The sequence below is a fragment of the Podarcis bocagei genome (assembly GCF_964188305.1).
Source record: "Podarcis bocagei genome assembly, chromosome: 15".
Lineage (NCBI taxonomy): Eukaryota > Metazoa > Chordata > Lepidosauria > Squamata > Lacertidae > Podarcis > Podarcis bocagei.
The window spans coordinates 13,302,800-13,318,388 of NC_138141.1; the positions used below are offsets into that span (position 1 = coordinate 13,302,800).

At 44.9% G+C, this 15,589-nt stretch overlaps 1 protein-coding gene and 1 long non-coding RNA gene across 16 annotated transcripts in view; one reads left to right on the forward strand and one right to left on the reverse strand.

Moving 5' to 3' along the window:
• LOC308574241 (uncharacterized protein) overlaps positions 1-15,553 on the reverse strand; it is an 83,582-nt gene extending 68,029 nt beyond the window's left edge. For 7 of the 15 annotated variants that reach the window (XR_014002367.1, XR_014002368.1, XR_014002369.1 and 4 more), the window contains exon 1: positions 15,391-15,550. Coding sequence is in view for 1 of the 15 variants with exons in the window: in XM_081171898.1 (XP_081028024.1) it covers positions 15,391-15,400 (10 nt within the window). In the remaining 14 variants the exon portion in view is untranslated. Of the gene's footprint in view, positions 1-15,390 lie in introns of all 15 variants that reach the window. The other 8 variants (XR_014002361.1, XR_014002362.1, XR_014002363.1 and 5 more) reach the window with 3 other exon arrangements.
• The window catches only part of LOC308574303, a 397,067-nt gene that overhangs the window by 253,963 nt on the left and 127,515 nt on the right, over positions 1-15,589 (forward strand). The window lies entirely within an intron of this gene.

Here is a 15,589-nt window from a genome sequence, read left to right on the forward strand (position 1 = left end):
TCTGCTCAAGGAGCTCCCACTGGCTCTTCAAGCTACAAAATTGAAGAGGTTAGTCAGTTGTGCCCCTGCACAGAGGAGCAGGAAAAATACCATTGGAGATAATTCTCTGCATAAATGATCTAAGCAGAGAGGGACAGCACCTGATCCCCCAAACCCCCATTGCTGGATCATTGTTGCTGCCCATAACCCTTAGCAAGTTCCCAAGAGAAAGGAGATGTATCAGCTTGGGCTGCTCACTCTTTTAAACTCCCTGTTCATTAACTCCACCCAACCTCATTAATCAAAGCTGGAATAAAATGAGCCCTAGAGAATGCAGAGTTTCCCCCTCTGTTTCCAAGCTGCTTTAATTACATTCTCAGTGGGAGGGTTTCTTACACACACAGGCTCACTACTGGCCCACTGCCTCACAGGGATTTGGAGACACTGGCCACAGAGCCTCAGGTCACGACCTGGCCAGAGTAAAATAGACATCTTGACCTCTTTTTTGTGTCCACTTGACAAGTACATGTGCGTTTTCATAGCTCTGAAGTACCCAAGATGACAGAGAAAAGAGAGTCAATTGGTTGTTTCATCTATTCTCATTCAGTGCATTTTGGAGACCTCACTTCAGTACAAAGCAGCAGAACCCAATAGCAACCCAACAAAGCCAGATGGTACCAATTCATTTCTGACAACAGCTATTATATCAGCCCTGACTGCTGAGGTCTGTATTAACACAAACACAATTAATGATATGCAATTACTGCTTTTCCAGATTGCAAGGAGTCACTAATAGGAATAGATGCTTATTTATATGTGGTAAGGGGTGTTAAAAGTGACGGATAACCTCTGTTCAACTTAAGGCAGAGGTGGGGAACCTGCGGCCCTGCAAATGTTGTTGGACTCAAGCTCCCATCAGTCCAAGGCAGCATGGCCAATGGTCAGAAATGATGGGATTGTAGTCCAGCTACATATGCTACAGAGCCATAGGTTTCCCACCACTAAGTTAAAGGGTGTGCAAGCTCTTGAGATTCATAATCTTCTCCAGACTAAACTGTCTGAAATTCTAAATTTGAACTTGAATAAAGTTCAAAACTATGTAAGGTCACCCACCCACACCATACATTTAAAGCACATGGCTTATCCCATATAATCCTGGGAATTGCAATTAAAGAGGCTGAGAACTGTAGCTCTGTAAGGGGTAAACTACAGTTCCCAGGATTCTTTTACAAAAGTCATGTGCTTTAAATGTATGGTGTAGATGTGACGTAAGAATTTTACATTTTCTGAAACTAGGATGGTAACTATGTTTTATAGCAACTTAGTACATTCTTCAAATGTGGTCATGGAAATCTTCTTCAGTCCAATAAATTTGGCAGGGATTTCCACCAGAGAGAAAATTACACAGAAAATTAATTATGTTACTCTTTTGTATTTATGTAATATTTTCTAAATATACTGTTGGGCCTCAGGAGTCTGCTCCAGGTGTTTGGTGCAAAGATACAGGTAAGCTGATTTTCAGCACAGGAGGGATATGGTCAGGACCAGTTCAAAAGTACACAAATCAGGATCCAAGGAGCCATCTGAACTGCTACTCCCACTGGCCTGGAAAATTGCTCAGACTGAAAAGCAGCTTCTGAAGCCCAAGTTTTGTAATAAATGGCTGTTCCAAATTAGTCTATTGTATTCAGGCTGACGGGTACTGCAGCCTAGATGGTGCCCTTGATCCCCCATATTTGGCAAGGCACCAGTGGTACAGGACATCAAGACACCAGAGCCTGGCTTATGAATGCACCCCTCCTGCCCTTCCCTTACAATAAATACATTCGTTCCATAGGCTCTGGCAAGACATTCTATAACCATGAAGTGGTATGAAGGAAATAGTTTCCTAAATTTCATGGGTTATGCACCAAGCTGCTCTCCAGGCTCAAAACCAGAAGGGATTTGAGGTGTGAGAAGATAGCAGTTCAATAATTACTTTGGGCCAAACTACACGTGATGTGAGAAATCAGTGTTTAGGTGCCTAACAGTTTTTTAAAAAACTTAAAAGCAACCATATGAACAAACTGGATTAAGGTAGTGGTGCTGTCAGTCTGTGCTATTTTTTTAATTACACACTCCACAGGGAAGAAAATATACCTTTGTTGTTTCTGTTTTTTTTACCCAGCAAGACCATTATAGAAATCTCAAAGGGTGATATTGGGCAACATTTTTTTATTTATTGCTTACTTGGAGAAATAAGTAAGGGAGGCAAAGACTACACATTCTCAGTCCTGTGGCCCCAAGCCATACCCAGTTACTTTTAAGCTATGCTTTAAAAAAAAAAAAGTATTTGGAGGTCTGAAAATAGATATCCCACTTCATGTGTACTTTGGCCCCCGCTTGCTGTAAATCAGTAGTAAAAATCAGATAAACCCTCACAAAATGTGTGGGCCTTCCCTCCACCACTCTCTGAAAAAAAGGAAGGAAACTTAATTTGAGGTCCCCTTTGGCCTATGCTGCATTCAGATATTTCACTTCTGAATGCTTTAAACTAGAAAGGGCAAGAAAGAGAAGCTAAGAGTTGCTAGCTTCTATTTTTATATAGCACTACTTTGAATTTCTCAATAAATCTTATTTTCACAGGGTTTCTCTGGCAGTGGACAAGGTAGGCACAAGGTTACCAGAAGCAGAAAAATATGCAATCAAATGCATACAAATCCCTCATTGAGGGGATCAATAGGCCAGCAGGCAGGCGGGCACGCAGCCAAGCTAGCTCTCCTTCAGAAAAGAGCAAAAGAGCAGAAAATACTGTTTTAGGCTGCAATCCTATACACACTTACTTGGAAGTAAGCGCTACTGAACTCAATGGAACTTACTTGTGGGCAGCCATGTATTGGATTGCACTGTATGTTTCAAAATGAGCTGCTCCCAGATTTCTTCTATTTTCTTGAGAAGTGGGTTAAAGCTATAAATGGTAAGTAGGAAGTGAGGAAGGCTGCAGTCTTCCCTGTCTGCAAACTCCATATACTGCAACAAATTAGCACTGAGGTCAAAGGATGCCTGCATTTCAGAGCAATTACTATGCAAGATTGTAGCTGTTCTGTCTCAGGTGTAAAAAGTTAAAATATGCAAATACTTCTCCATCCCCTGGCCAGTTATATTTCTGATTTTGAAACTTCGTATTTTTATGAAGACATTCTGAGCATATGATCTGTTCCATGCATTCCTACATCCAAATGTAGATCAGTAGGAGGAATTGTCTGCATGATTTGATTAGAAAGGGAGATGGGATTTGCATAAATAAATAAATAAATATCCCCCCTCCCCTTTCACGGTTCAAGGCACCCAGCCACGACCTCTTTCAAAATACTCTATTGCATTCTGCCTGCCCAGTTTAGTTTTATGTCCCTTTCCCTACCCCTCAACATCTCTACAGTGGTACAAAATCACCTTGCTTGCTTTCAGAGGAGAATATATTAATCAGAGATTCTCTATTTCTCACCAAACCTTCCTCAACAAGTCTTAGTTCTCAGGAGTAATCTTCTGCCATCTCCTTCTACCAGCAATTATAAAGATCTGATCACAAGCTAAAGTGATCATAATTTGCATTGGGGTAATACATTTAAGCGCTTACAATATTTCGTTACATATAAGTAAACTTTATGTTTGTCAAGCACAGGCAAGGTTTTCTTGATTCATTTGAGATTTTGCACTGATCTAAGAAATGGTGAGAGAGAAATATGGCAAAACCTTAGGAAGTTTCAGAGGGACACAGTTCAATGCATGAAAAACTGAGAAAATGTAAAGTTTTTCTACGGAAGACTTCTGTTGTAGGAATGGCAGTGTCAGTGTATGAGTTTGGCTCATGACAGTCCGCCCAGCTCCAATATTATCATTATTACTACAGAGATCTTTTGTTACAGACACCACAGATTTCCCTCATTACAATAACCCCACACACATCAAGCTAATGAGAGGCTATGTAATAGGAAAGCTGTGTGTGGCACCCTGCATGCCCATGTGTGTGTTCTGGGATGTGAAAGAGAATTACTCCACTATCTATAGCCCGCTTAGCACCTGCTCTTCTGTCCGTTGGGGCAGGCTGGCCTAAGGTGTTACTGAGACCTCGGGGAGAAGGCTCAGCTGGGGCTGCAGTTGGTAAAAGGGTCTGCAGAGAAGAGAAGCAAGAACCAGAATCTGTTACACTTAAGTATGACAACAGAGAACGATAAATTTGAAACAGATGCTCTTCAAATGAGCTGTCTGCCAACAAAGTGATTGCTGAGAGACTCTGGCCTCCAACAGGAGGAAGTCTCTGTGAGTCTATCCAAGTTTAACATAAGTTTATTATTATACAAACTATTCAAGTTGCAATCAGGACAGTTCTTTCCCTATTCTCTCCCAGAGGACCATAGACATGGCAATTAAAAACAAGGAAAAAGCCTTCCAGGGAAAACCTTGGAATAGATCATATGACACCCAAATGGGAGCTGATGAACTGTAGCACTGCTTAACTTGATCTATCAGCCAGTTCAATACTGTTTTATTATAAAGAACTGTTTCTGTGTTGCCCAAGTTTGAAACACACAGTCATAGTACTATTTGTTAGACCAGGAACTTGCTGAGCTCAAAAATATTTTAGAAATTGAGACTATTTATACCTATAACCATTCCTTCCTTAACAACCACTGTATTAAACCCACAAACACGATCCCTTCTCCCCACTACCCAAAAACCTTTGGCAGCACTCTGCCCCTCAATTTGCAACACAGATTCTGTCTTTCAGAATCTGCGGAATGCCTTCATAACCACAATGAAGGAAGATATGTGAGGCACTGAGAGGAAGGATAATTGATGGCAAAATCCAGTGAGCCTGCTTCAGCAGGAGCAGAGCTATGAAAAAATATGGTACCTGCTGACCACAAGTCAATGAGGTTCTTCTGTCGTGTCATTCAAATGTCTTCTGTCATGAATAAAGGGGAAAGTGATGGGGAGAATACAGTCATACCTCATGTTACGTCCGCTTCATGTTACATTCTTTCAGGTTACATCACGCGGCGACCCGGAAGTACCGGAAAGGGTTACTTCCAGGTTTCGCCACTCGCGCATGCGCAGAAGCACAAAAATGACATCATGCACATGCGCAGAAGCGGCAAATCGCAACCCACGTGTGTACAGACGCGCCACTGTGGGTTGTGCTCTTTTCATGTTGCGAACGGGCCTCCGGAACGGATCCTGTTCGCAACCAGAGGTACCACTGTAATAAGGAAGTGGGAGCAACTGATGAGGCAGTATAGAAAGAAGCAATATGGGGTTCCCGGCTATGTCACGAGTCAATGGTGATTGCCGCCCGCTGCCCTCTGCAGACAGTGGGGAGGTTCAGGCAGGTTATGAGGCAAAAATCCTGGCAATGTTCTCCAGTGGGGTCTGGGGAGCTCACTGCATCCCACTGTGCTGCTCAAGCCTGTGTCTGCCAACTTGAAAGGCAGAAAAGGTGCAACCTGTGAGTGTGTCCCTACCATGGACGAGCCTCCATCTCTGGCATGATTTATGGTTGGTTCCTCCTTAATCTGGAATATTGGCATTAATCAAGAGGCGCTTCTAGACCAGTGTTTCCCAACCTTGGGCCTCCAGCTGTTTTTGAACTACAATTCCCATCATCCCTGACCACTGGTCTTGCTAGCTAGGGATGATGGGAGTTGTAGTCCAAAAACAGCTGGAGGCCCAAGGTTGGGAAACACTGTTCTAGACCAACATATGACAATGGGCTGCAATTAATCAGCTGCTGAAAGGACTAGGTTTTGCCCTTTGACAGTATTGAATGTTTTTTTTCTGAAGCTTGAGAATCCTTACAACAGCCGGGAAAGGAAGGGGGAGGACAAAGGTGCTTGGTGTTGTCATATGGTTTTCAAATGGCCTACTTTTTTCTTGTCCTCCCCTGTAAAATGATTATGGTCTGTCCTACAAACCAAACTTGCAAAATATGGTTCAACTCCTTCAGAGCTCTGTCTTGGACAGTGGCTTGGTTTATATGACATGTAGTGCCAAATCAAGATTTTCTGTAAAACAGATGAACCTGATTGTATTGTGCAAAGAAAACAAAGCCAAAACATGCATTTATATAATGCCAAGCAAAGATTTAGTTTTGCATTCCATGTGATCAGAACTGCTATTCAATAGAGGGCTCTGAAGACTGAAGGAGCTGGAATTAAGTGCTGTTTTCATTTATAGACACACAGCCTTTTACTTCAGCTTTTAGAGTTCTTTGTGTGAAAGAACTCTTAGAAAATTTGCAAGGCAGGTCTGGGAGCCCATAATTTAATCTGAAGTCAGGGCACCTTGTAAATGCAGCACACATTAAACATAGATTATGTGCACCAAACCCTGCAGGTCCTGCGGCAAGACTGTGCTCAGTTATGCTGCAACGCTGAGCTCCAGGGCTATTCAGTAACCTTTAATTTCAGTGGAATCATTCAAACCACTGCAGTGCAGAGAGGAACTCTCTAACCTATGCACTCTAGTCCAGAGAAAGATAGAATAAATGTGACTCGGCTGCAAGGTATTAAAATTAAATTCAAACAGCCAGGACAAGTGAAAACCATCCAGGACTTGACTGCAGTAGTAAAATGCTTCACATATTGAGGAAAGTTGAACCGCAAAACATGTCCTATGCATCCATTTTAGTTATTGATATGAGGAAACAGTATTTTTATACAAAAATATACCGTTAAAAAGCAGTACAAATATTTGATATAAAATATTTGAAGTTACACCAAAACACATAGTTTATGATTATCCATATGACTGAACTAGTATAACTATTTTCTGGGAACAATTCCATAACATAACCAAATTTAGCTTGAATCTGCGATTCTGCTTACAAACCCAGCCACAGAAAATGCACATGGATAGTGAATTATGGTGCAACCTTTCATCACTCATGTAGATAGGGGATCACATTTTAGTGGATTCCTGCGCACATAAATTGAATGTAATTTAGGACAGAGACTTAACAGAAAGCATTCTGATAAAATGTTCTGTTATCTCAATGAAGACAACCCTGAAAGAAGATAATACTGACAGTCCAGTGTCACTAAACAAGTCATAAACCTGGCAGTTTTATAGGGAGTAATGGTTCCCTCTAGTGCTCTGATGCAGGATAGCATTTTACAATCAAGCTATATTCACCAAGATTGGGAAACTGTTTGGAACACATGTTCCATGATGATGCTACAATTTAGGAGCTTCCTACAAAGATATGGTACTGGGGATGCTTCATTTACAAATACAATACAATTTTAAAGATCAAAAGCAGAAAGGCTAACAAACAATCTGAAAATACCAGCTCCCTTCTACCAAGGAATGATGTGGAATTTATGTGTTAGAAGAAACACTATTTAAAAATAGGCTGGGAGATTGTGAGCTTGCTCTTGGCCAGAGGTCTAAACAGTTCCCTTGCAGAGGGCTCCCCTCCCCAATCACTTCATCCGTTTCAGCTATTCTCCTATCTCCCCTCCCTTCTCTCCCTCTGGTATCTCACTACTCATTAGGCCTAGGGCTCCAAATTGCCTAGTTCTGACACCGGGCATAGTATTAATACTCTACTTGGCCTCAATGGGATTAAGAGAGTAAATTTTAACTATAATAATGAAGCAGAAAGTATAGAAATGATATCACCATGTATGTGAAGAAACGCTGGTGCCAGCATACCTGACACATGAACAGACTTGCTGCCCTATAAAATATTTACAAAATGGAACTCCTGACGGAGACTTACCACAATTAGGAAAACGACAATGTCCAATACAGAATTAATCCAGAACAGATTCAAAAACCACACAAATAAATTCTTGCTGCAAGCCTTGTCTGGTTCCCATTGCAGTGGTGGATCTTGGGGTCTCAAATTTCAGCGGTACCCAGTGCGACACCAAAATACTGCACCCACCCACCCCTCCTCTTGCTCTCATTCTAATAATAGTTGCAGCGTCCTCTGTTGTGCCCCCAAGGTTCCATGCCCACTATGACTGAACACATTGCACTCCCCTATATCCGCCTCTGAACATATAGCTACGCAAAATTTGGCTGGGTGAATCCGAATCCAGATGCATCAGGGTAGTAATGAAGTGAGAATCCAGTCATGAGGAAAGAAAACAATAAATTCCACTATAGCACATATAGGAAACCACCATACTGAATGTTTGATTGTTCACCAAAAACTATAGAACACTGAATGGCATTTGGAAGGGAAAGCTGAGTGACATTGGCTTGCTACAAGTCCCTAATAGCTTATACTTAGTATGCTAGAAGGAGGCATAGCTAGCTGGCTTGTACAGTGAACACACAAGCACTCCTATTAGGAAGTAAAGCTATACTGCAACATTTTGTTGCAATTCCCACTTGTTTCTATTAATGGTAACTGAAACAGTGTCTGATTTGATGCATAGAGAGAACAGAAGGACTGGTAAAGGGAGCGTACAAAATATGTGGATTTCTTGCCATGTGAGGATTAATACTGCTAAAACTAGCACCTTTTGGGGGCTCCAAAGGACAATGACAATCAGCACACTTCACAGAGCAAAAACTACACATACTCCCATCCCTTGGCATTTAACAGAAGACACTTGCAGAATTTTGCACTAACTGAATCTCCTGAGACAGCTCATATTACTATCATCAAACCCTGAAATTTAGAAGCATCTATCTTTTCCAAAAGGTAAAAACAATATGTGCAGTAGATGTAATTGACAGTTGTTCTAGAAACTATAGCAACCTGCTTACTGAAAACCAAGGCAAGGTCCAGGATGATATTGAAGCTGGTCACCCATCAATTATTAGCATTTTACACATACTAACTGCTACACCACATTTGCTCTCAGAAAATTGGATCCAGGCATAGCCATGCTTAAACCAAGTGAAATCAATGATAATTAAGTAAATGGTGACTTACTTAAATCCCATTGATCTTAATAGGTCTACCCTATGTAGATGGCTACATCTGGATCTAACACCCAGAGGCCTAGTGTATTGCAGTGGTTAGAATAAGGGTAGCCCACAAATCCCATCATAGGCGCCGACTCCATGGGGCTTGAGGGGGCTCGAGCCCCCTCAAAAAAATTTTTTGGGGAGCTCAGCCCCCCCAATAATCTCGGGCGGGCGCCCTTCCAGCAGAGCGCCGCCGCCGTCCCCCGCCTCCTCCCCACCTGCTCCTTCGCCAGCCAGCCGCGCGCCCTAATCGGAGAGCCCCGGCCGTCCCCCGCGAGATTAGGGAATCCCCGGGGGCGGGGGCTCCTGCCTCGCTGCTTCGCAGCACCACCGCCACTGCCAAGGCACTGCCGGAAATCCCGCGAAAACAGGGGAGTCCCGACTGGCCACACCTCCCAGCCAGCCAATCGGCTGGCTGGGGGGCGTGGCTTGCCCTATTTAGGGCCGGAGCCGCTTTATTTGCATATTCATGAGCTTATTTATTATTCATGAGCTTTCCCGGCCCCCCCCAATATTTTTTCTAAGTCCGCATCCCTGAATCCCATCAGCTTCTAACACCCATGTTAGAATGCTGTACTTGGCACCAGGGAGGCCCAAGTTAAAATCTTTCTCAGCCATGAAGTCCACTGTGCCCTTGTCCAGTCACTCCTGTGCACTCTCTCTTTGCCTAAGCTCCCCAAGGGTTGTTACATGGATATTACCAGTGCTAGTGGTGAAGGACTCTTATCCACCCCTCTGAGCTCCATGCAAGGTAAATAGAATAATGTAATAAGGGAATGAAAGCAGTAAGTGTGGAAACAGTACTTTGCTTGTCTCTAAATGGTACCTCCACCCTCAAATGCACTGCACTGAAGCAGCTTGTTTCAGGACAAACAAACAAAACAAGATTATGTCAGTCAAACTTTCAATAGCCTGGTTTGCACACCACAGTAAGCAGACTATGTCTTCCCATGATTGCATAAATGTGCTGGAAGAGATCACACCATCTTTGATCATCCCTAGCCCTCTTAGCTTAGGTTTGGCCTAAGCTAGTCCAAACCTGGTTTCATGGCTTACCTTTTTCATCCTTAAGTAGGAGTTGTAGCCAAGGTTCATTCTTGGCTACAGCTCATGGTTACCAAGGAGAAAGTCTAACCAGAAACCTGTTTGGGTCACACACTAAAAATACTGGGAAAGAGACACAAAGCAGGTACAATCTCCTACCCACATGTCCACAGACCAGTCTAAAATTGTCTCACTTACTATTCACCGCCCCATGCAGCATTGTCCACAAGAACGGCAAAACCAAATCATGGCTTTCGACAAATCAACACCATATGTTTAAAACATGGGGTTTCCTCCACCCCAAGAATTTTGGGAACTGCAGTTCATCTGTCCCAGAGCCACAATTCCCAGAATCCTTGACAAAGTAGAGTTCCCAGGATTCCTTGGGGGAAATCATATGCTTTAAACAGACGGTGGGGGTGTGACCAGCTACAGGGCATTTGATTGCTTGTTGGGAGGGACAGTGGTCCAATGAAGTAGTAGTCCAGGATACATATATCCTTTCCCCCGACAGGGACTCAACGCAGCTTACACAATCCCATCCCCTCACACATTTTTATGTTTACAACAACCTTGTGAGGTAGGTTAAGCAGAGAGGTCATAATTTGCTCAAGGTGATAGGTGCGTCTGTATAAATGAGGTACATGGGTGTGGTGAGATCGAATGGCAAAAGAATCTTCCTGATGTAGAAGAGAAGGTCCCTATCTTCATCAGAGAAATGTTGGAGGGTACGCTACTGTGACAGAGGGTTCGTCCACAATGAGGTCCAGCTCCAAGGGCCTCCTAGCAGTTCCCTCCCTGTGAGAAGTGAGGTTACAGGGAACAAGGCAGGGAGCTTCTTTGTAATGGCACCCGCCCTGTGGAACACCCTCCCATCAGACGTCAAGGAAATAAATACAGTGGTGCCTCGCAAGACGAAATTAATTCGTTCCGCAATTCTCTTCGTCTTGCGGTTTTTTCGTCTTGCGATGCACGGTTTCCCATAGGAATGCATTGAAAATCAATTAATGCGTTCCTAGGGAAACCGCCTTCAGACCAGGTCCGGGGACAGTCTGTCCCCGGACCTCTTCTGAAGGCTGGGGGGGGGGGACAAGGGCTTTTCTTCCCACCCCCAGCATTTTAAAAAACCCTGGGACAGCGGAGGACTTCTCCGCTGTCCGGGCGATCTTAAAATGCTGGCGGGCGGCATTTTAACATCGCCCCGGGACAGCGGAGGACTTCTCCGCTGTCCGGGGCGATTTAAAAGCCCCTGGGAAGGCAGGCAGGGGGGACAAAGACTTTTGCCCCCCGCCAGCCTTCAGAAGAGGTCCTGGGGGCAGCGGGAAGCGAAGCGCTTCGCTTCCCTGCTTCCCCCCGACGTCTTTTGCAGCAAGGGGCTGCGGGGAGATCGCTATCTCCCCCCAGCCCCTTGCTTCAGAAGAGGTCTGGGAGCAGCGGGAAGCGAAGCGCTTCGCTTCCCCGCTTCCCCCGGTCTTTTGCAGCAAGGGGCTGCAGGGAGATCGCTATCTCCCCCCATCCCCTTGCTTCAGAAGATGCCCTGGGGGCAGCGGGAAGCGAAGCGCTTCGCTTCCCCGCTTCCCCCGGTCTTTTGCAGCAAGGGGCTGCAGGGAGATCGCTATCTCCCCCCATCCCCTTGCTTCAGAAGATGTCCTGGGGGCAGCGGGAAGCGAAGCGCTTCGCTTCCCCGCTTCCCCCGGTCTTTTGCAGCAAGGGGCTGCAGGGAGATCGCTATCTCCCCCCATCCCCTTGCTTCAGAAGATGTCCGGGGGGCAGCGGGAAGCGAAGCGCTTCGCTTCCCCGCTTCCCCCGGTCTTTTGCAGCAAGGGGCTGCAGGGAGATCGCTATCTCCCCGCAACCCCTTGCTTCAGAAGAGGTCCGGGGGCGCTTCCTGCTATCCCGGACGGCTTTTGAAGGCAGGAGAGTCTCCGCCAGCAGCGGCAGCGCTGCCGCTGCTGGCGGAGACTTGCCGGCATGCAGAAGCCTGCGCGCAGCGCGCCCAGGCTTCGCGGATCTCTCCGCCAGCAGCGGCAGCGCTGCCGCTGCTGGCGGAGACTTGCCGGCATGCAGAAGCCTGCGCGCAGCGCGCCCAGGCTTCGCGGATCTCTCCGCCAGCAGCGGCAGCGCTGCCGCTGCTGGCGGAGACTTGCCGGCATGCAGAAGCCTGCGCGCAGCGCGCCCAGGCTTCGCGGACCTCTCCGCCAGCAGCGGCAGCGCTGCCGCTGCTGGCGGAGACTTGCCGGCATGCCGAAGCCTGCGCGCAGCGCGCCCAGGCTTCGCGGACCTCTCCGCCAGCAGCAGCAGCGCTGCCGCTGCTGGCGGAGACTCTCCTGCCTTCAAAAGCCGTCCGGGATAGCAGGAAGCGCTTCCCTGCTATCCCGGACTGCTTTTAAAATGCTGGCGCTGGGGAGCAAAGCCTTTCGGCCCCCGCCAGCCTTCCTGGACCTCTTCTGAAGGCCGGAGGGGGGGGAAGGCTTTGCTCCCCACCGCTAGCATTTAAAAGAGGTCCCCGGAGATTTCCCTATGGGCTTTCGTCTTGCGAAGCAAGCCCATAGGGAAATTCGTTTTGCGAAGCGCCTCCAAAACGGAAAACCCTTTCGTCTAGCGGGTTTTCCGTCTTGCGAGGCGTTCGTCTTGCGGGGTACCACTGTAATTATAGTCGTACTTCGGTTATCGAACGCCCTGGAACTCAGATGTTTTGGCTCCCAATTGTTCTGGTTTCTGAACGTTCTTTTGAAACTTGAACATCTGCCACGGCTTCCACAGCTTTTGATTGGCTGCAGGAGCTTTGGTTTTCAAACGTTTTGGAAGTCGAACATGTTGAATGGTCACTTTAAAATGTGAAGGTTCATTATTATTTCACAAGTTGTGCATGTCTTTAAGGGCCAGGGCCAGGGCCAGGGCAAATAACGAGACCCAGTCTTACAGCTGTGAAACATAGCAGGTGCTGCTGAGTTGTGTTAATCAAGCTGTGTCAGCAATTGGGTATAGTACAGTGGTGCCTCGCAAGACGAAAAGAATCGGTTCTGTGATTCTCTTCGTCTAGCGGTTTTTTCGTCTTGCGAAGCAAGCCCATTGACGGATTAGCGGATTAGCGCTATTAGCGGCTTTTAGTGGCTTATCTGCTGATCGGATCAGCTGATAAGTGGCTTAGAGGCTTAGAAAAAGGGGGGGAAAGGGAAAAAAACCAGCAGGAACTCACAAGACATTGTCGTCTTTCGAAGCAAGCCCATAGGAAATTCGTTTTGCGAAGCACCTCCAAAACGGAAAACTCTTTCGTCTAGCGAGTTTTCCGTCTTGCGAGGTATTCGTCTTGCGGGGCACCACTGTATATAAGGAGCAGCACCTAGCTCTCCCATTACCCTGGGGGGTGAGTTGGTGGTTGGGTCATGTTTGTTGTTGTTTAGTGTAAAAGGAGTGTTTGTTTTTGTTATTAAAACCTTTGTTAAAGCTATTTTTGAGTTCCTGGTTATGCATGGTCTCCCCAGCAAGCTCTCTGCAGCACTACTATACTGCAAAAAGCCCACAGAACAGACTTCCAGAACGGATTCCGTTTGACTTCCAAGGTACGACTGTATACAGAAATCCCTGCCAACCAATTCTCATAAGGGAATGGATACATATATATCCATTACATGGGACAAAAAGGACAGGTTGCCACGGTCTGTCTAAATTTGAGACTTTTAAGCAAATTATCATACAAACTGGTAGGGGCTTTTTCTTAGAGGGGTTGTTCATTGGTAAGAAAAATGGAATAGGAGCTTGTAAGAAATTGGTTTTCAAACGTTTTGGAAGTTTGGACTTCTGGAACGGATTCTGTTCAACTTCCAAGGTATGACTGTATCTGACTTTTTGAAGATATCTGATGTTTAATGTTTGATGTTTTATCGTGTTTTTAATACTCTGTTGGGAGCTGCCCAGAGTGGCTAGATGAGCGAGGTACAAGTAATTATTATTATTACTGTATTATTATTCCACTTGCCCAGTGCTTAGAAAGCAGTTTTTCCTTTGTCCCATTGCTCACTACAAAATCTGAACAAACTTCAATCCACAGAAGGATTTAGATTCCCCCCCCCCCCTTTTGGGAAAAAAGGAAGGAAAACTTCCCAAGTAACTGTCTAGTTACAGTGGTACCTTGGTTCTCAAACGCCTTGGTTCTCAAAAGCCAAAAATCCACAAGTGTTCCAGTTTTTGAATGTTTTTCAGAAGCCAAACATCCGATACTGTTGTCAGCTATTGTTTCTGGGGCACCCGCACCAATCAGAAGCTGTGCCTTGGTTTTCAAACATTTCAGAAGTCAAACGGACTTCTGGAACAGATTTAAGTTTGGCGCTTTTGTTTTTGCTATTTATTTTGCGTTTTTGAGGCTTTTTTGGTTAATTTGTTTTGTCACTGCATGGAACCCAGTTCGGCTACTGATTGTGTGACTGTGGAAATGGATAAAAGCCATTTTGATGTATTGTGTCTTTTGTGTTTTTTTTAATGTATTGTAATGTATTGATTTGTATTGTTTACTTTTTCTCTCTTTTTTTACTTTCTGTAATCCTTAAACTTTTAATTAATATTATTTTTTTAAAAAAAGGAAATGGATAAAAGCCCACAACCAATGACTATCATCAGTGCATGTAAGAATTTTTTTTAAAAAAATATATCTATAATACTATCTTACTTATTTTATAGTACAGTACATTGCATATTGCTTTCATTTTATGGATCAATCATCTCTTTAGATAGCAAAATTCATGTTAAATTTCTGTTTTATGGGTTTTTTAAAAAGTCTGGAATGAGTTAATCTGTTTTGCATGACTTTCTATGGGAAAGCGTGCCTTGGTTTTGGAACGGACTTCCAGAATAGATTAAGTTTGAGAACCAAAGTACCAGGGCCTGATTTAGGTCTGATGAGGCCCTAAGCTGCTGAAGGTAACGGGGCCCTTTATATGTCCAGCTGCCCTTTGTCAACAACAAATTGTCGCTTTTTTGTGTTGAATATATGATAATTTAGGTACCTAAAGGGTATCTAAAACCATTTGCACATAACAAAATATGTATTTTATCGAAGTCATTGTTGAACTGAAATACAATTAAGTATATTAAGGGTCTTTGGGCTGGTCTTGTGCAAAAATCATGAGGATCCATGTTTTTTAACCATGTTTTTGCGCCCCTGCGGCCCCACGAAATAGTGGATGCATGATTTTTTTGATGCTGTCTACAGAGTATGGTCTACAGTATCATGGTGGTTTTATTTAATTTGAATGAAAAAACTATATGAATTCACGAGGATCCGTCTAGATCCGCCTTTTACCTTTTTCCTATATTAATAGTGATTGGGGGGGGCAAGAGAGTGGGGCTGTAAGCTATAGCTTGTTTAGCTTATACCGCACTGAAGGTACCATTGTATTCGCTTACTTCGAAACATGGTGCTGCCGCTCCTGTGGTGAGGCTCGCCTGAGGCGCCTCACGCGCCTTTTCCCGCCTTCATCCTCTTAACAACCCTTAAAACAACCGTTAAAACGTTCCTGCCGCGGCACGCGCTGCAACGCTCTACCTAACGCGCACGCGCACACCACGCGACTCCCTTCTCGCTTCCCCACTCCCCCCCCGCCCT